The sequence below is a fragment of the Gobio gobio genome (genome assembly GCF_949357685.1).
Source record: "Gobio gobio genome assembly, chromosome: 22".
Classification (NCBI taxonomy): domain Eukaryota; kingdom Metazoa; phylum Chordata; class Actinopteri; order Cypriniformes; family Gobionidae; genus Gobio; species Gobio gobio.
In genome coordinates, this window is record NC_137118.1 from 9,096,223 (window position 1) to 9,117,440 (window position 21,218).

At 38.0% G+C, this 21,218-nt stretch overlaps 2 protein-coding genes across 2 annotated transcripts in view; both read left to right on the forward strand.

Annotated features, from left to right (window-relative positions):
- Positions 1-1,661: 1,661 nt before the first annotated feature.
- Positions 1,662-13,520, forward strand: fhdc3 (FH2 domain containing 3; the record flags this gene model as incomplete). The annotated part of the gene is made up of 11 exons (XM_079804377.1): positions 1,662-1,919; positions 5,441-5,502; positions 5,672-5,771; positions 7,751-7,836; positions 8,022-8,122; positions 9,750-9,820; positions 10,018-10,125; positions 10,210-10,280; positions 10,361-10,478; positions 10,630-10,794; positions 12,342-13,520. 11 exons carry the CDS (start codon positions 1,662-1,664, stop codon positions 13,518-13,520), a joined length of 2,319 nt encoding a protein of 772 aa, XP_079660503.1.
- Positions 13,521-15,652: 2,132 nt separating this feature from the next.
- Positions 15,653-21,218, forward strand: part of trim3b (tripartite motif containing 3b) — a 44,646-nt gene continuing 39,080 nt past the window's right edge. Inside the window, exons 1-2 of the mRNA XM_079803913.1 lie at positions 15,653-15,768; positions 16,877-16,929. The gene's annotated coding sequence lies outside the window, so the exon portion shown is untranslated. The remainder of the gene's footprint in view (positions 15,769-16,876; positions 16,930-21,218) is intronic.

Sequence of the window (21,218 nt, forward strand, 5' to 3'; positions counted from 1 at the left end):
ATCTAAGTGGATTAAAAATACAAATTCTGACATTGTTTATGTTGAATAAAGCCGATAGAGGGCATTATAACTTCATTTTTGAAGAAACATACCGTTTTATACACCGCAAAACGACATGACTTACCTTTAAGCTTCTCAGTTACGACCGTTACATTTCAAACTGTAGACCCGCCGCTTTAACCCAGCGTGCTGGGTTGTTACTAAAAAATAAATGACAGTAATACCCCAGTGTGTGTAGTTTACTTTCTTCTTTAATTATGTACAATGTTCTTCTTTATTCCTGGAGAAGAAGTATTTTTAAGTAGCAAAGGTGAGTTACTCAGGTAAGGCCGAAGGGAGGATGTGCTCGTGCGTGAGGGGTGTGGCTACTCTCATCCATTAAAGTGCTCGTGCTGTAGTTTGATGGCGTTTGACATGAGGATTGACTGCTGCTGTTGACTTTCTTCAGCAATGGACGTCAGTTGATAAAGGTTCATCAGCAGTGATCTGGTATTGTTTGCTTACCGGTACGTACATTCAAAATTAAATTAATTTTATGTCACTTTATGTTGTTTTAACCGTGGTTTTACGATAATCGGCGATGTTTGACTGACTTTTAATTATTCACTTGGGAGTTACACGTTTCAGAGCTTTATAACTGTTAGTGTATCTTCACCATAATTTTGGACAATTTCTACTATTTTGTCTAAAACGGCAGAACCCGAATAATATGTGTTTGCTCGGCCTTTTTGGTAAACATAGCATATGGAATTGCTGTGCAAGAGGTAATGTATAAAGTCATTTTTTGCTAGTGTAATTTTACAAAGAAATTATGCTTTTATTAAAATTGTATGCATAAATTATATTGTTTATAAATGAATTATATTAATATTTATTTGTAAATTGCATAATAACCCAATGTGTAGGCTATATAACCAGGCCAAAAGCATTACTTTAAATGTTGGAATAATTATATCTCCTCTTACACCTGAAAAGTAGATGAAGCAGCCAGTAGACTTTAAGACCAAAGTATGTGTGATATGCAAAGTTTCCTTTATGCCTGATAATGATAATCAAATGGTTTGTTTAACTGGTTCCTGGGTAAATTGGTCTTGTAAAGTATTATCTGTCTTTGTGGTTAGCTCATAGGCTTTTTCAAATAAGCAACTTGCTCTTCCAGTCTAAGTGTTGGCATTAGAAATTCATATGTTTGCTATTTTTAATTCGGGACATTTGGTTGCATCCACTGTATCCAACAAACAGGCTTCACAGTCCACCATCTGGTCCTAAATTGTGGCTTTACTTATGCTATTGATGGTAGAAATCTTGGACGGCTAAAGTGAATTTCATTCCAAGCAAGAACATTCCATTAAATGTTGCTTCTGTAGGAAATCTGGACCAGTATAACGCATAATTTCCTTCTCATTGTTTTGTATATTTCTATCAGATCCCTCCAGCAAGTGAACTGGATTTGAGGCCATTGGATGTCCACCCTGTGTCCTCCAATGGATGGAGCTCCAGTTGTAACCACGGCACCTCTAACTCCTCTTCCTCCTGATCCCTCCTGGTGCTTCCAAGATGAGACCTCACCCGTCAGACGTACCGCCCAGCCCCCTCCCCTGGGCCTTCCACCTCCCCCTCCGCCACTACCACCCCCACCCCCACCACCTCCACCTCCATTTATGGGGGACTCCTTCTCCCGCACTGTCCAACGGCGCTCAAAAATGCGCAACTTTAACTGGGACGCCATCCCCAGGCACAGCGTGTTGGGCAAGCGTAATGTGTGGACAGCCCAACGCAACCTTGAGAACTTTGAGCTGGACACTAAGCGCATGGAGGAACTTTTCAGCCAGAACGAGCACCACGGTTTGGTCCGTAAGGGTGGAACGGTCAGAAAAAGTGTGTGGGACCTTTCACAAATCACTACAGATTCAGAAAATGTAAGTGCCTTTACTTATTTAACCTGTTAACTGTCACCTAAACTGGCACCTGTCAGTGCGTTTTACATTTCCTCCCGAACCAAAACAGCAAGTTTATGCTGCATTCACGCCATAACTACTGTAATTTGAAAGAGATGGAAACCTATGACATTACACTCGGAGCACTTCATGACTAGAATTTATAAATTTTAATGGCAACACTATCAATGCCGAAATGAAACTGCAGCAGTCAGGAAGTAGAGCTCTTTTTAAGCTACGTTCATTATTATTGTAATGTTATGTGTTTTGAGACAGTTTAGGGGTAGTTTAACGCCATCTCTCGTGATGCTTTAGTTTGCTCCCCGCTGAATGCGTTCATGTGTTTTGAAGGAGGCATGGCTTTGGAGATGCTCTGAAGGGAGGGTGGGATCTTATGATTTCAAAGCTAGCTTGCTATTGCTAGCCTCTCTGAAAATTGCCTACCCTACCTTTCAAAACCAAAGTGGAAATGGCACTTCAAATAATTAGTGTAAAAAAGTTATAGAAGTTTAAGTTTACTATAAAGCAAATGTAGCCTACTGCACTAAACATTTTTTCTTTTATACACAAAATATATTTTACGCAATAATTTGAACTCCAAAATTTCTAGAAAAGCAGCAAAGACAAATGTCAGTCCCTCCAGAAAAACGTGATTATGCAATCGCATAATTCAATGCATAATCAGCCAAAGTCCGCATATATATGCGGGGGCCGCATTTTTTCAAATACGCCGCACTTCCGCCGCATAAATTGCAGATTTCCGCGTGCAAAGTATGTGGGGCTTGCATGATTTCATAATCCCCGCATTTTTGTTGCAAAAAAGTCACATATGTCTTAGCAGAAAGTTGAAAAATGTTGCGTTTACTTCGGACAAGAGCAGCCATGGGAACGTTATGAAGTGACGTAATTACGCAACGTGAACATCATCAAAAAGCAACTTTACAGTGGTAAGATTGCACTTTGTTACCAGTGGCAGTGGGTTAAATCATACTAGTTTCAAAAACCTTACAGTTGTAAGTATATTAGTAGTATATGAATTTACGTTACAGTAAGAGATTGCACTTTGTGCATTGGAAGCACTTATTTTAACAGAATATGTTTTGTATAGGTACCTCTGTAAAACAGGAAGCACACATTTAATTTTTTTTATATTTTATTTATTCATTTTTACAGAAGTTGTAACATATTCCTTTTGTAAAGCTACAGAACTAGTTTGAGCCATATGTTTATTAAGGTCTGAAATAAAACAAGATGAGAACTTAAATATTCCCAGCACTTTCTGTGATGTAGTATGCTTGCTTATCATAGGAAGTAATAAGAAATGACTCTTTAGGCAAGGCAAGTTTATTTGTATAGCACATTTCATACACAGTGGCAATTCAAAGTGCTTTACACAGAAATGAAATAAAAATATTACAGTTATAATAGGAATTAAAAGAAATAAAAAATAAAGAAAATATTGAAAGATAAAAATAAAGAGTATAATTAAAAATAAAAACAGGGTTAAATTTAAGCATATAAATTAAAATGCAAGCAGTTCGGACAAAGCACGTACAGTGGCACAGTGCTCATTCAGTAAATGCACAGCTGAACAGATGTGTTTTGAGTCTGGATTTGAAAGTGGCTACTGTTGGAGCACATCTGATCTGTTCAGGAAGCTGGTTCCAGCTACGGCTGGCATAATAGCTAAAAGCAGACTCTCCTTGCTTTGAGTGAACCCATGGTATTTCTAATTGACTTGATCCTGATGATCTGAGTGATCTGTTGGGTTTGTATTTAATCAGCATATCTGCAATGTATTGAGGTCCTAGGTCATTGAGTGATTTATATACAAGTAATAGCACTTTAAAATCTATCCTAAATGTAACTGGAAGCCAGTGTAAAGACCTGAGGACTGGTGTGATATGGTCATATTTTCTGGTTCTGGTCAGGATCCTGGCAGCAGCGTTCTGTATGAGCTGCAGCTGTCTAATGGTCTGTTTGGGAAGGCCAGTGAGAAGACCATTACAATAGTCCACCCTGCTGGTGATACATTAAGGTAGTAGCCTAGTGAGAACAGGGTGTTGGGGAATCACTTTTTTTTTTTTTTCTCTTTTTCATCAAACCACAGTTTTTGCACGTTCCTGCAATTTCATTGCATAATTTGCATAAATATCCCGCATATTCCATCGCATTTTTTAAGAAAACGTGCCGCAAAATCAAGGATTTTTGCCTGCAACAATCACAATTTTTTTTCCCCACATTTTGTGTCTCAAAACAGTGGCCAAATATGGAACCTTGATTCTCAGTCCTTTAGGTGGACGCACAACAAGATTATTAGCTATGCTTTTTTGTTTTCCAGTGCATTCTTGTTTAACCAACTTGTCGAGGTTATTTCATGTTTTGCCATTATTAGAAAAAAATGTATAGCGAGCCGCTACCTCTACTGAACTTTGATGTAAAGCTGAAGGATTTGTCATTTGAAAATGTCGTTGTCATTGTATACCTACAGCTGTACTTTCCAGTAAGGTCCTTTGGCTGGGGCAGCACTGCAGGGTTGAAAGACAGCTCAGATGCCATCTCTTGTGTATCAAGATTCAAAGTTTAGTAGCAAGTGGGTGAATTAAACATGACATGTAGTACCCGTTAGTGGCCTACATTAACCTAATCTATTACTCATTTGTGTCTCTCACCTTTCAAAAGTTCTGGAGAGGTGACTTTATGCTCTGTCTTTCCAGTCTTTATGCTCTGACAAAGCTTCAGTATTGGACATACTTTCTTCTGCGACTCATTTAGGTGGAAGCACAACAAGATTATTAGCTGTGCTTGTTTGTTTTCCAGTGCATTCTTGTTTAACCAACTTATCCCCGAGGCCATTTCAATAGCTCAAACACCATACTTAACACTGAAGTATGAACGGATGAAATAAAAACTAAATACACGCCCCATTAGGACATTTATATTACATGGGTTCACAGGTATTAAACATAAATAAACACTATCACATTTCCCCTTCAAAAGTATTTAAAAGTATGCTGCACATGCAAAATAATAATAGTAATTTTGAGATTTAAATTAATCTCTCATTATAGTGTTCTCTAGTGCTCCAAACATTAAAATAAAAAGCAACTCATGCAGTATAATTCTTTCACTGACTGTCAATCATAATAAATATTATTTACTAATTCTCTCTGCATAATTCAAGTTCAGGAAGACACCTTATCTTATATATTTTACTGTTATCACATAAACCTAAGTGTGACCGATCGTCTGCCCTATTGCACTATTGTTACACATCTATTTAAGGAACATGTACTGTATGTGAGGAAGTTACACTCCTTTTCACTACAATGTAGGCTAATGTCTGTTTGATTCCACTTCCATCTTCTCTTATACAATAAATGGTGCATGTTTAACATGCTGCTTTTATTTTTAGTTGCTGTCTCTGAATATAATATGCTATTTTCAGGGAAGACTTTCCCAGCTTATGAGAAATTGACACCATGCATCTTTTTTTTTTTTAGGTATCAATTCTCAACTCTAAGAAAAGTATGAATATTGGGATTCTGCTAAAACAGTTTAAAAGGTAAGGTATATACTATTATTTCCTGGATGGCAATCCAAGTTGAGTGTCTAGAAGAACATTTCTCAATTACATCCATTAAAAGTAATGTGTGACGAGTTGCAGAGAGCTCACAATATAACTCTAGTAAACCATTTAAAAACATCTCTTTGTGGTTCGGTGCACTTTTCAGGCCACCGAAGGACATTGTAGAGTCTGTCAGACATGGTAACTTGTGCTTTGCTACTGGGAAACTGAGGGAACTCAACAAGCTGTTGCCCGATGACATAGAGGTAAACCGGCTTTCTCTATATGACCACAGTGTGCTGTGCTATTGATTAGCTATGTAATCAGTTCTGTTTTAAAGGGATAGTTCACCCAAAAATAAAAGTTCTGTCATCATTCTCTCACCCTCAAGTTGTTCTAAACCTGTATGAGTTTCTTTCTGTTGTACTCAAAAGAAGATATTTTGAAGAATGTTGGTAACCCAAAAAATTGTGTGTATAATATGTAATTTTATGTGCAAGTGAAAGTGATCTGGATTCGGGGCCTCTGTGTGTGTATCAGCGCATATAAGAACGGTGATTAACTTGCGTGTATAAACTGTGTAACACATGCAATTACCATAGTAATTCTGAGCATCTATAAACAAAGATAACAGCTCCTGAGTCCTGCATCTTTCCGTGTGCCTGCAAACTGCACTTGATGTGACTGACGGGGCGGAGTCACGTGATTAGAACCGAAATAACCGTCATGGGAAAATTTACGTTGGTTAGAGGTTCTAAATTTCGGTTTCAATTAGTTTCCGATTAATCGCCCAGCCCTAACAATAGCTATGTTTACTTGGACACTTTTTGCTTCAATCTGAATGAATTTATTCCGATTGATGAATCCGAACGTAGTGTTTACATGAACGCTAAATAAAGTGATCGGATTGATTTTCACGTTTGTCACTATCTTACGATCCCGCTGTTGTTCCATACTAACCATCCTCCTTTTCCTTGTTTTGAAAAGCAGACCTAAATATTTATCCATTTCGGGTCCTTATTAGTAGACAACGAGCATATGAACCGTTATGCCGTGCTGCTTATATTTATCAAACAGTAAAAACGCCCTTTTCCATGCTAAAAAAGTCGTCTGTGGGTGAGAGTCCAAAACAAGGACTCGTGGGATGTTGTCCTGCTCCACTTCACAGACGATGAGTGGAAATAGAATTTTAGAATGACAGGACAATCATTTATGACACTTTATTCAACAGAAAGAACAGCTAGTTCCACTCGTCATACGTCATTACGCTATTTCTACGTCACTGCACATGCGCAGCGCACTCCAGTTTCGGTTTTAAATCCGATCAAGTGTTTATATGTCCTCTCGATCGGATTACAAAAGGAATAAACCACCCCTAACAATCAGAAATACATTTTTTAATTAGATCTGGCCAATTCATTCCAATTGACGTGGTTACATGTGACGTGTTTTTTTTTTTTTTTTTTTTGATTGTGCTACTAGTCCGGTTATGACCGGATTATTAGGATCCATGATAAACGCCGCTAATGATTCGTTTTCTGTCAATGAATGTATCCAAAACCGTTCCTCACCTGTCTAATAAAACATAATGTATTAAAGCATCTTTGGTGTTTCCATGGTTTCTACAAAATAAAACCAGAAATCAAGGGTAACATGGGTATGATGTCATTGATTGGCGACGCACGGTCCGTGTCCTAGTTAAAATTGCTTATTTCTCTGGATTTATGGAAACATTTGTGAAATAATCTAAGTATACAAGTTAACAAAATATATAACCTTGTTCTTGTGGTTTTTGGATATTTTAATCCAAAAATCTTACATATTCTGCCTTTAAGGGTGAGAGAATGATGACAGAACTTTTATTTTTGGGCGAACTATCCCTTTAAAGGGTTGGTTCACCTAAAAATGAAAATTGTCATCATTTACTTACCCACAAGTTGTTCTAAACCTGTATGAATTTCTGTGTTCTGCTGAACACAAAAGTACATATTTAGAAGAATGTTTGTAACAAAGCAGATAGAGCAACTGTTGACTACCATAGTATTTTTTCCCCTACTATGGTAGTCAATGGTTGCTCTTTCTGCTTGGCTACAAACATTCTTCAATAATATCTACTTTTGTGTTCAGCAGAACACAGAAACTCATACAGGTTTGGAACAACTTGTGGGTGAGTAAATTATGACAGAATTTTCATTTTTTGGGCGAACTATCCCTTTAACACTGCTTATGTATTGACTCATTCCAGACAAAGAAGCTGATGTCATTCAATGGAGATTTATCTTCGCTAAATGATGCTGACCGTTTCATGGTGATGCTGGTTCAAGTGCCAGGGTGAGGTTTTCTGTCATGGTTCAAAGCATTTGAAAGGCCAATTTCTGTGCTGTTTGTGTGTGTGTGTGTGTGGAAATTCTGTGGGAACATATTTATACATGTTCAAATGTGTTAAGTTAAACAGTTAATTGAAATGGGCTTTAGCTAAGAAGCTGTTAATAATTCTGTGACTTATTTGTTCGCAGGTATAAAGTGAGATTAAAGAGCCTGCTCCTCAGAGAGGAGTTTTTTCTCTTTATAGAGGAGATCAAGCACTCCATTGCTGTCATGACAACCGCTGCTAACGGTACTTCAAAAAAAGTCTAAGACCACTAGTGAAAATGTCTTCCTTTTTTTTTCACTAGAAATGATCAGCATATGAATTTAAGGGAAAACTTGGTTTCTGTTCGTGTAAAACCTGATGATCACATTCTCTAGCATTATTTGAAAATGGTCCAAAGAGTATATTGTGCTTCAATGGAAGCAAGAATATTTGACAGTCTACAAAGTTCAGCATTTTAATATGCTGATTTCGTGCTCAAGAAATATTTATTTTTTCAGGATTCTTTGTAGAACAGCATTTTTATGAAGTTATTATACACTCACTTAAAGGATTATTAGGAACACCATACTAATACTGTGTTTGACCCCCCTTTCGCCTTCAGAACTGCCTTAATTCTACGTGGCATTGATTCAACAAGGTGCTGAAAGCATTCTTTAGAAATGTTGGCCCATATTGATAGGATAGCATCTTGCATTTGATGGAGATTTCTGGGATGCACATCCAGGGCACGAAGCTCCCGTTCCACCACATCCCAAAGATGCTCTATTGGGTTGAGATCTGGTGACTGTGGGGGCCATTTTAGTACAGTGAACTCATTGTCATGTTCAAGAAACCAATTTGAAATGATTCGAGCTTTGTGACATGGTGCATTATCCTGCTGGAAGTAGCCATCAGAGGATGGGTACATGGTGGTCATAAAGGAATGGACATGGTCAGAAACAATGGCAGGCAGGCCGTGGCATTTAAACAATTCCCAATTGGCACTAAGGGGCCTAGTGTGTGCCAAGAAAACATCCCCCGCACCATTACACCACCACCACCAGCCTGCACAGTGGTAACAAGGCATGATGGATCCATGTTCTCATTCTGTTTACGCCAAATTCTGACTCTACCATCTGAATGTCTCAACAGAAATCGAGACTCATCAGACCAGGCAACATTTTTCCAGTCTTCAACTGTCCAATTTTGGTGAGCTTGTGCAAATTGTAGCCTCTTTTTCCTATTTGTAGTGGAGATGAGTGGTACCCGGTGGGGTCTTCTGCTGTTGTAACCCATCCTCCTCAAGGTTGTGCGTGTTGTGGCTTCACAAATGCTTTGCTGCATACCTCGGTTGTAACGAGTGGTTATTTCAGTCAAAGTTGCTCTTCTATCAGCTTGAATCAGTCGGCCCATTCTCCTCTGACCTCTAGCATCAACAAGGCATTTTCGCCCACAGGACTGCCGCATACTGGATGTTTTTCCCTTTTCACACCATTCTTTGTAAACCCTAGAAATGGTTGTGCGTGAAAATCCCAGTAACTGAGCAGATTGTGAAATACTCAGACCGGCCCGTCTGGCACCAACAACCATGCCACGCTCAAAATTGCTTCAATCACCTTTCTTTCCCATTCTGACATTCAGTTTGGAGTTCAGCAGGTTGTCTTGACCAGGACCACACCCCTAAATGCATTGAAGCAACTGCCATGTGATTGGTTGATTAGATAATTGCATTAATGAGAAATTGAACAGGTGTTCCTAATAATCCTTTAGGTGAGTGTACATGTCTTTGCTGTTATTTTTCATGAGTTTTGCTAAATAAATAATTGTTGGTTTCTTTCAACAACAACAACAAAAAAATCATTCTCACCCCAAACTTTTGTTCGCCTACTAGAGTTGCTGGCATGTGATGACCTACATTCAATCATCAGACTGGTGCTGAAGGCTGGCAACTACATGAATGCTGTGAGTGTCACATGGTCTGTTCTGGGCTTCGTTTCTCAAAACAAAAGCATTGTGCACTAGTTTAATCATAGAGACCATTGGTGGTAATGGTTCTACGATCAACTTAGATTTACGATGCTTTTTGGAAACACTGCCCTGTATGTTATAAATGCACTGTTCCTGAGTGTGATAAATGACTTTTGCTGCATCTTGTTCAGGGTGGCTATGCAGGTAGTGCCATTGGCTTCAGGATGACGTCGTTGCTCAAACTGGTGGACACCAAAGCAAATAAACCTGGCATGAACCTTATGCACTATGTATCCATGGTAAATTAAGTGATCACATTTTTCAGGACCTTTTTTTGACTTTTTTTGATACAGTGACTGTTTATTATTTTCTATTTATTACAGCAAGCCCAAGAGATTGATGAAGTTTTGCTGCATTTCCCTGAGCAGCTTCAGCACATTGGAATTGCTGCAAGGTAGGTAGAATGTATGTTTTGTAATGTACAGGAGATTTATTTAGGAGTAAAATGGCACTTTGTCCATAAATTCGATATAGGATCCAAAAGCAGGAGGTGGAGATGGACTTTCAAAGGGAGTTGGAGAAAATTAGGGAAGCAAAGATAGACGCTAGTAAACAGCCGGATCTACTCCATCAGATGGAAGCATTTCTTTGTGTAAGATATTTCGATTTTTCCATGAAACCTACAAGAAAATGCATTGAAATTGCAGTTTAATGTCATTTGATTTGTTTTGTAATTACCACAATAGGCAAACCCGCATTGTGTCTCAGTATTCTGGGAGTAATGCATGTCTGCTCTTGTACAGATGGCAGACATTCGGCTTGCGGACGTGGAGGCCTCCCTTCAGGAACTGGACAACCTCAGTACCTCAGTGGCAGAGTACTTCTGTGAAGACCCTGCTGCATTTAAACTAGAGGAGTGTTGCTCTATCTTTCATTCCTTCTGTGAGAGGTTTGAGAGAGCTACACAGGTAAAATGTCATCTTGTCTTATAAAGGCATAATGCAGGAAACTTTATTAGCAGGGTTGTGTTACACACAAAATGCCGCAAATACTTGCATTGCATCCAATTTCTGTTGCATATTGTTTACAAAATGTATTCTGGTTTCAGATATGAAAACGTATTTATATTATTTGTTAGCCTAATGCTGCTTTCACACCAAATGCGAATAGAGCATCAGGAGTGAGTGATTTCAAAGTTAAGTCAATGGAAAGGCGCGTTGACGTGCGTCTGGAGGTCTTGCGGGGCGATAGACGTTTTTGGAGTTGTGAGATCCAGGCGATCACCGGGCACTCAGCGCTCATTAACCCCGGGGAGAGCAGCCTTTCCTCGGCTAGTCCTTCTGACGTTTGCCGCTGGCTCTGATGTCCTGTAGTGGTTCGTCTTGTGTGGATCTAACGGGTGATCTTTGGTGTCATGAATCTATAATTTGCTGTCTGCCAAATCGTTTTGACTGAGGGCAAAGAGAAGTTTCATAACTTTACTTTTTAAGGATATTTAAATATACAGGGAGTGCAGAATTATTAGGCACGTTGATTTTCTGATCATATTTTTTTTCCAGGCACATTTGACCAATTCCAAACCCAGTTTCACCCTTAATTCTTCACCTTAATTCTTAATTCTTTTGCAGTTAACAGGTGTCTTTTCTCCGCCACCTGTTTTTGTCAGATCCTGCTGACCCAACGAGCATTTCACTGTCCAATGGTCATGCCTTAACTGCAATGTCTAGTATTGCATTAGTATTGCATCCTTCTCATGGGCATTTAATACTTTTTGACTTTTCAGTCTGAGTTAAATCTCTTTTTTGGCTCAATTTATCTGTAAAAGAAAACATGTCTAATAATTCTGCACACCTGAATATAAGGTGTTTTTCATTTCCAGCCTTCATGAACAATTATATATCACTTATACATTATTAAATACTAAATTAATAGTAGTTATTAGGATTACTGTGGTTTGGAATTGGTCAAATGTGCCTGGAAAAAAAATATGATCAGAAAATCAACGTGCCTAATAATTCTGCACTCCCTGTACATGCAGTGAAGATAATGTAGGAGTTGCCTGTACCACATTTGTGTGGCTATTATTGTTTAATATATATTTGTAATGAAAATGAAAAGAGGCAGAGGTGTTTTATGACATATTTCTCCTGGAGCGCCTTGAACGTGTGTCTATTTCGCTTCAAACGCTCGATTTCTAGGCGCGTCCAATTCGCCGCGGACGTGCGAATGGATTCAAAATGTTCATGCGTCAAACTAGACGCAATTTTGACGCTCTATTCGCGTTTGGTGTGAATGCAGCATTAGATTAATTGAAATTGATTGCACCACACGTTTACCTTGATGTTTTTCATAGTTTTGTTCACACTTTTATTTAATCTCCGTCATGTTCTTCACTGACACTGTTGACATTGCAGACAAGAATAATGTCTGGGACCAGGGTAAAACGATAAAAAGCTATTTACAATAAGGCATTTAAAAGTAGCACAAATAAATAAAGGCGTGTACTGTCCTGCAGGAAAACCGTGAGCGAGAGGCGGCCGAGACTCGCAAGCGACAGCAGAAAGAAAGAGAAATGCTGACCAGAACCACTAAGCGGCGATCCACCGCCACATGCACCGATCGGGATGTTGGCGATGAAGGATCTGCTCTAGAATCTGTCCTGACTAACTTTTTCAGCCAACGTCCTTCTCGCAGAAGGCCCGGTGGCTTCAGACCTGTCGCAGACAGCCCCATCAAGAACATCCGCCCTCAGGTTGAGGAGCGTGAGAGCGGAGGGGATCTGGACAGCCCTGCTGAAACCAACGAGGAGAAATTTGAGATCTTGAGGGTGCAAGAACCAGAGGTCATCTGTCAGAAGGAGGAGGTTCTGCCCTGCGCCGTTAATGATGTTCAGCGGGCACGCGCCGCATCCAAAAGAGGACAGTGCATTGTTGACGAACTGATTCTTGAAAGCAGCGACCATAAAGAAGGTGGGTGTAGCAACACCTCGACCAAACAAGAGCATGTGGCGACTGAAGACGGAGCGATGGATAAAGAAGTGGAGAAGACTGGGTACCTGGATAAAGGAGAAGTGGAGGAGACTGGAGACCTGGATAAAGGAGGAAGAGATGAGAATGAAAAAATAGAGGAGGCTGACAAAATGCCTGAGATCTCCGGCAAGATCTTCCGCTTTCAGGATTGTGGCGGCCTGAATGGAACCGTTACACCAGAACATTCCCGAGGCCACGGCGTGAGCACCTCTACCCCTCGGCAGAGGAATATAAAAGAGGTGGATCTGGCCTTGCATAATGGACTGGGAGGTCTAGGCTCGCCGTGGACCATCCTCAGCCCTCGCGTATCTCCCCGTAACACACCCAACCGCAGACACTCCTTCTCCATCTCCAGGGTGGACATCCTTGACGATGGGGTGTGGGCGTTGCCTGACACACCTGTACGCGACAAGCCCTCTTTCTCTCATAAATTAGGTATAGGGGCTTCCTCATTACCAGACTGTCCTTCAAAGCGAACTCCAGCACACATAAGGTCTGCATCACTTAATGATGAGAGAGAGTCGGCAGCTAACTTCAAACTGGGACAGATCTTTCAGAGACGCAATGGACAGGACCTTCCTCCAGATAAGAGACCGGAAAGCTCAGGACTTGTATCTTTCTTTCGACGCTTCGGGGAAAGAAACAGGGCAGGAACTGTCGGTTAAGAAGACATGGCATGTCCTGAAGAGTTTTATTCTTTTAAGGATTTTACTCTGGATTTGATGAATGTTGACAATTGGGGACTTGTCTTACACTTTTTGATGTCTTATGTTCTTATACAAAACTGATTTCGATGTCTTAATATTTTATTCGTTTTTAGTTGAAGTTTTCATTGTATAAGCTGATTGTACTGGTTCACAACACTGAATTTTAGGGACTGAAATTAGTTTTATTTTTGGTCTTTGTCTTTTAAAGTCTGTCTTATTTTTTTGTGTAATAAAGTGTGGATTCCACCTTTTTAAAGCCTTTGTTGTGTGCCTTCCCCCTTCTACTAGTAACAACAGTGGCCCCAATAATCTGGACACTGAAGCCACATTTAATCAAAGTGTTATTGAGACAATAAGGCATATTACAACAAAGGAGTGTTTATTAAAGTGGTGTTTCTCAACCATAGGTTTCTCAGCCAACAAGATGACTTAAAATTATTTAATAAAAAAAGAAAGTCAAAATGTACATTTCACCTAAACATTTTTTGTTGTTTTGTTCAAAGAACATACTGTATCAGTTTTTGGAATCACACCATCACAGAAAAGTTTAAAACAAATCGCATTATCATAATTATTAGCAAAAATATATTCGCCAATACGAGGGCCTCCAAATATTGTGTTGGACAATAGACCTTACTCAGAGCAGCACCACTTGTATGAAAGCGAGGCTATGAATAGATTTACCGTGTTTTCAATGACATCTGCTGTAAAAAGCTGTATAAATCTCCTAGATCACTTATCTTCCACAGCTCATGTTTTCTGGAGTTTTTTTTTTATCTACTGAAATTTATTGGAAATCTATTTGTGTAGTGTTTTGTCATCAGAACAATTCAAAAACTGAAGAGATGTATATGTATGTCTATCCCTCACAGCCTCCCTAACGTCATTCACGTTTAAAATTGAAGATGGTGCTGCTGTGTCTTTGGGGGCATTCTTGTCAAAAAGTTTTAAAACCATTGTATTCAAGTGTTAGTTCACCCCAAAATAAAAATACTGTCATAATCTACTCACCCTTATGTTGTTCCAATCCTGTATGTTTCTTTCTTTTGTTGAACACACAAGATATTTTGAAGAATGTTGGTAACCAGACAGTTGACGGTAGCCATTGACTTCCATACATTGACTAGCCATTGAGAGTTCCCTACTATTGGGAGTCAATGGCTAATGAAATGTACACATCAAATGATGACAAAATGTTCATTTTTGGATGAACTATCCCTTTAATGAAATTTAGCACAAACGCTGTTTTCAAGTAAAATATTTCACAAAAAGAGGTTTGTTTAATTGCTAAAAGAATAGCTATAGTCTACTGTTCAAAATTATAACAAAAAGAATCTGGACTACTATTACTATACTACTACTATACTATTAGGTTAGTAAAGACAGAGAAAGCAATAAGAAGTTTCCACTTCACTTGCAAAAGGACTATGGCAGCCCTGGACAGAATGGTGTTGATGTCACTATTCAGTCATGTATTTGTATTTTTTGTGTGTATGTGCTTCTCTTCTGCATGATTTCTGCTGTCTGAACTTAATACATTCTCTGTCTCTGCTGGTCTTCATCAAGATATTAATGGAAATAAGGAGAATTTGCCATGTTGTCTAGGTAATGGTGTATGTTTACAGTGTGATCTCACTTGGCTGGTGTCTCAGTGAAATAATACCCCCTGGAAAAAACTGCAGAGCACAGAGTCTTCTTTCATACAGTCCTCAGCTCTCTCACAACAAAGGCTGATTTTGTTCATGAAACAATCTAGAACTTCTATACAATTATCTGGATGTATAATATATTTTTAGGCTTTTAATAACTTTTTTTTCCATGTACAGTAAATGTTATTAATCCTTTTTTTTGTGTTTTGATCATCTAGTGTATCTCACCTTTTGGGAAAGAATGAGCTAATTTCTGTTTTTGTGTCATAAAATAATGCACAAGTAATAGCTACATCTTGCATGTGGAAAATGCGTAATGATCATAATGTGTGTGTGTGTGTGTGTGTGTGTGTGTGTGTGTGTGTGTGTGTGTGAGAGAGAGAGAGAGAGAGAGAGAGAGAGAGAGAGAGAGAGAGAGAGAGAGAGAGAGAGAGAGAGAGAGAGAGAGAGAGGAAGAAATTCGAGCTTTAGGGAAGGAAATAAGGACAGGATCAGTTGTGGACTGAGAATTCTCTCTGCAGACGAATATCAGCGTGTGATATTTTGTGCCATTTAAAGTAAGTAGCCTACATTATTTTAACAAACATTTTAATATAAGAAATGGAAAGAAATAAGTATGCCTCGTGCATGAATACTACAACTGGAAAACATGTCACACACATTTTTTTTATATATATATATATAGTTTTAGTAATATTAGTAAATTAAGATTTTACTCAGCACAGTAGCCTAACGTGAGTTTGTGAGTCAGCAAAAGGGAGCAAATGTCGCCGAGATGACTGAAATCATGTAGGCTACAAGAGAAGAGAGGACCATGACAACGGTATGGGATGTTATTTAAAAGTATTACTATACATTTAAAATAGCTTAAATATATTGATATTGTGACGGAATGTAGGCTAAACATAATTTTGACTTGGAATTATCCAAATGTCTCATTATAGCAAGAAAAGCTGTGGAGCGAGATATATGCAAGGACAGTGAACTGCCTTTGGGTTAAACGTCAACATTTAATTGAGTTTGTAATTAAATGTTGTCTACTTAGTGGTGTCGGTTGGGCTTTTCCCACACCATATAATTCATTGTGGTATCAAAAGTGGCCAGGAGATGTCGCTATATTTTAGTAAACGATTTGACTCTATACGTGAGATTGAAATAGCGAGCGACGTCATCACGCTAACATAAAACTAGCATTACCTTGGACATTCGTTTTAGGTTTTTTGTGAGGACTTTTTTTTATACAACATAAAATGTTAAATAATAATAATTTTAAAAAGCTTGATCTCCTGAGGTTGGCTTTAAACATTTTCTTAAGTTAACTCCTTTCCCTAACTTGCTTCTTTCAGGCATTTTGTGCTCATGAACTGCTAACGTTACAGAGAAATTTGTCAAAATTGTACCTTTAGGAGTACAACAGTTTTGTACCTTTTTTGTCACAAAAACGTCCATAGTATGACTCTAAGACTAATATGCATCTTTTATGAGTAAAAAAGGTACAAACTGCTCTAGTGACAAGCTGTTGTACTCCCAAAGGTACAATTTAACAGCCCTTTCTCTCTCTCTCTGTGTGTGTGTGTGTGTGTACTAGACTTCTACTCGCTTTCAAAACCTAATGATTTATTAACTCTTTTCTGTTTTGTCACATTGTTTTAATCTTCTTTATAGAATGATGCCTCACTCGAATTCAGCTTGATCACTGAAAGCAGCAATATGTTGAGGTAAGCTGTTTAACTCCATTATGATGGTTTGTCTTGAGAAATTATTCTTCAAGTGCACAAAATGTTGCATTTTGGTGTTCAAATCTGTAATTGTGATCACATTTTGCTTTTCTCAATAACTCTTTTGTTGTGGCTCAGCATAGTCTAATAGACATGCATGGGAGGAAGCTGAGTAAGCTTGAACCTGATAGCATGACAATGCTGGGCATTCACAGTCATTTCCGGGCTTATGTTTGCCGGAAAAGTGTGAAAATGGATGTGACCCTGTGAAGCCATTCACTGATGTTACGTCAGTCATGAGTAACACTGGATATCACCTGTATTTGACCTCCCACACCATTAAAAACAGAGGCTTACAAACAACAGTGACCATATGATTCACATTCAATACCATTCAATGTTAATAATGAATGAATGTGTAGAGATATTGAGAAACACTAGCTTTGCAGTGACTTGCTTTCATCACACCAGATTTATCCTCTACATACACATGTAGCTGAGTAAGTAAAGTACGGCAGGACTATTATAGGTGAACTTTGTTCCTCAGTTGATTAAGAAAGAAAATGGCTTTAAAATGGTTTTAATCCCTGTGGTTCATTCTCAGTACAATGCACTCATTAGCAGTGGCAGCTGAGAGTTAAACCTTTTTTGACTCTAGTGAATTTTAAAGTTCTCTCATACCAGGCAGTTATTAAGTAATTAAGCGCTGGTATTCCCTGTTTGCATATATTAAGATATTACATATAATAAGACCCTGATAAATGCTGATGCATATCATTAGCTAAATTGTAATGTTGTCTTGCATATCACAGACATCAGACATGTAAGCAGTTGGTTATCTAAGCGTTAGATCAACCTTTTTTTTTGCTTCTCAACCTTTTTGATTCCCTGTCCAAGACAATATGCATTGAAACTTTGAAGCTGATATGTACCCCTGGTACTTATGTTGTACCAAAAAAAAAAAAAAAAAAAGCTCAAATGATGTCAGGTTAATTTTGTACACCTTTACTTTTAGTGTTTTATAGTGGCATTTTAGTTAGGATTATGTTAATATAAATCATTTGAAGTTGTATTGGGTACCCCCTGAAAGTTTGACGTCCCCTGGTTGAGATGATATTTTGACAAGAAGAAAAGGAAAGAAGGAAAAAGTTTTAACCTGGAAAGAATATGTTTGTGGTGCACAAACTGGCCTCCACTGCTTGCCACAGTCTTCATCATTTATTTACTCTACTTTCAAATTATTTTTATTTACAGATTGTATTGTTTTACATACTTTATGGGAGAGCGGGACACAAGCTGATGAGCACAAGCTTTCTCAGTTTGTGTAAATCCACTTGGGGTTCAGAGTATTTTTTTTTTTTCCCACATTCATTTCACATGTCTTGTATAATTATGTGGTTTTGTGTCATTAATACAGTGTATACTTTTTTCTTGAATTACCCCAAAGGAATGGAAGGGAAATGTGACAACATGCCCCACAGGGGTGGTAGTAACATGTTAGGCGTACATTGTAACATGACCGAATGACAGCTTAAAATGTTATCTGATATAATCAAAAAAATATCCAAGACGAACTAAAATATTTTGTCAATAAAATACAATTATTAACTTTAAAAAAAATTAAAAAATAATGGGATTTTTTAATCTTTAATCTTTAATTTTTGAGTTTGACAACAAACACATCCCTAAACACAGCTATACACAGCATAGTTAAAAACAATAATAATTAATAATTTCTGAACATTTTCTCATGGTTTCTCAAAAGAATTCATAAAAGTATATAATATAATAGCGTAGTTCTAATAGGGGCTTATTGTAACGCAGTGTTACAACTCACCCCACCTTTTAGATGCCCTTGCATTCTTAAAATATAAAAATCCATCATAAAACTATTATTTATTGTGAAACTATAATAACAGTGATTAAAACAATCTCTATATTTCTTATATTTATTGTGTAAAACACAAAAGTTTTAATAATTATTGTGAAAAATATTAATATATATTTTTTTTACACATATTACAACCCTCGGGTACTACCATTTCCAGCAACAATTTTGTTATTAATACAGTTTTTTTCAATAGTTAGTATACTCTGAAATATAAGACCCATGAAAATAAAGAAAAAGCAAGCTAAATATCACCTATGAAATATTTAAATTTAGTGTCGTTTCTGAGTATGCAAGAATGCAAACTGAAAATATTAATTGATTTATTAGCCTGAGTAAGACAAAAAACTATTATATTAAATATACACACACAGGCCTATATATATATTAGGGCTGGGCAAATTAGCGCGTCAACGCAGGCGATTAATTTTTTCAGCTTAACGCATTAAAAATATTTAACGCAAATAACGCAGCGTCCATTTTTATATCCATTTTTGCCTAGCGTTACATGATCACGCTACTATTCGTGTAAATGCTTCCAAGCCCAACAAGACACAAGAGAACGCGCTGTATGTCAATGTCCTGTCTGTGTGGCTGCGTCTCATGTCAGCTAATCGAGGGACACTGACACACACACACACACACACACACACTCGACGCACAGACAGACTCGCGTCAGTCTCCTGCTCACATCGAGTTCTCTTTTGCTCTTGAACAAACAATTACAACAACAGATATTTTTGAGTATTCTCATATTAGGAGTCTTAAATTAGTTAAATAACATCTTAAATGAACTTAAAGAGTTGTGAGGAAATGAGATGCGCGGGACAGCGGGTCAGATCCACGTTATGTTCGTCAGCGGCCGTTCTTAAAGTGACAGTAGCACTGATGATGCCTGTCATTAATGTTCATCAAAGAACAACGGGAACAGAGAAAATTGTAGCTTTAATGATGATAAATCTATATTTCATTTATTATTTATTACATTTCTGTATATGTCTAACAGGGAAGGCCACAGGTAAAAATAACATTTATTATAATGGGTTTATGTTAAGATTGTTTTAAGTTCAGTTAAATTAAAATTTGTTTTTTAAAGCCTAATAAATGTTGAAATTGGGAGCTTTCAGTTATACTGTAATGTAACATCATTAATGTTTCATAGAGACATTAGTATCAGTGATACTGGCCTTCATTCATAAAAAGATGCCATTACAACACATTTAAAATATACTGTCTTTAAATAGTTTCTACATTAATTTGGAGAGTAACTGAAATTATTACAATATCAAAATATTAAACACTTAAAATATTAAAAACTTGCGATTAATCGCGATTAATTACAGAAAAAAATACGATTAATTAGTTTTTTTTTAATTTTATTCCCAGCACTAATATATATATATATATATATTCAATGCCATTACCACCACAGAATGCTAATACAAATCAGGAAAAAGGTCATGTATACTTAATAATTTACATCAACGCCAAATGAAAGAATAGTGATAGCATCAAAAGTGTGTTTAAATGAGTTTATAAGTCCACAGGGCCAAAAGCACCTATGATGAAACGCCCCACTCAATAGTAGAAAAAATGTGTGCATATCTGCACATCATTATATAATACAAGAGCAGACTGCAGTGTTGTCCAGAGTTTTTGTTAGTGCTCTTTGGAGAGTCTATTTACAAAACCCCGAAATGGGAATCTGCAGCATCACATGTTATGGCATCACCACCCTCAGGCTTCCTGAAGAGGTCTGCCTTCATACCACTAATAGAGCACACAAATACACACTGTGCTGAGTGCTGGCTTTGTGTTGCAGTCACATGCAATTTACACTAGTGTGGGTCCTGCAGGTCTGTGCTCTTCCTCTATGAGTTTACTCCAGGCAGCTGAGAAAGAGAGAGAGAGACGAGGAGGAGGGGGAACGAGGTGGCCTGCCATCTGGGTTCTGCTGCACTGGATGCAGTCTCCATGGTAACATCGCTCTCTCATGCAATCAAATCAAGGCATGAGATCAGGCCCAGCCCACCCCACTCAGTGTGGATGCAGTTGTTGCTTTTATCAATTAAGCCACGCCTCCAGCTGTTTGTCTCCACCCATTCTATCACTTTAGTTGGTACTTAGTGATGAATTGAACTCAATTTGTCACTTTAGATGTCGGTGATATTGGTTCTCGAAGGGTTGTAACTTGGTAGTCCAAGATGTCACCACGGGTCTTTGTCCTTCAGTTGACAGATATTTTTAGCTTGTCTTAGACTGATGTGACTTAAGTGACCCCTGCTGCCCAAGCTGGAATTTCTAGGCTGTAATTATGCTGGGACTTATTTTATGTTTAGTGTAGTGAATATCTACAGTGGTGGCATGTCTCTCTCTTTCTCTATTTGCCACTGTAGTCATT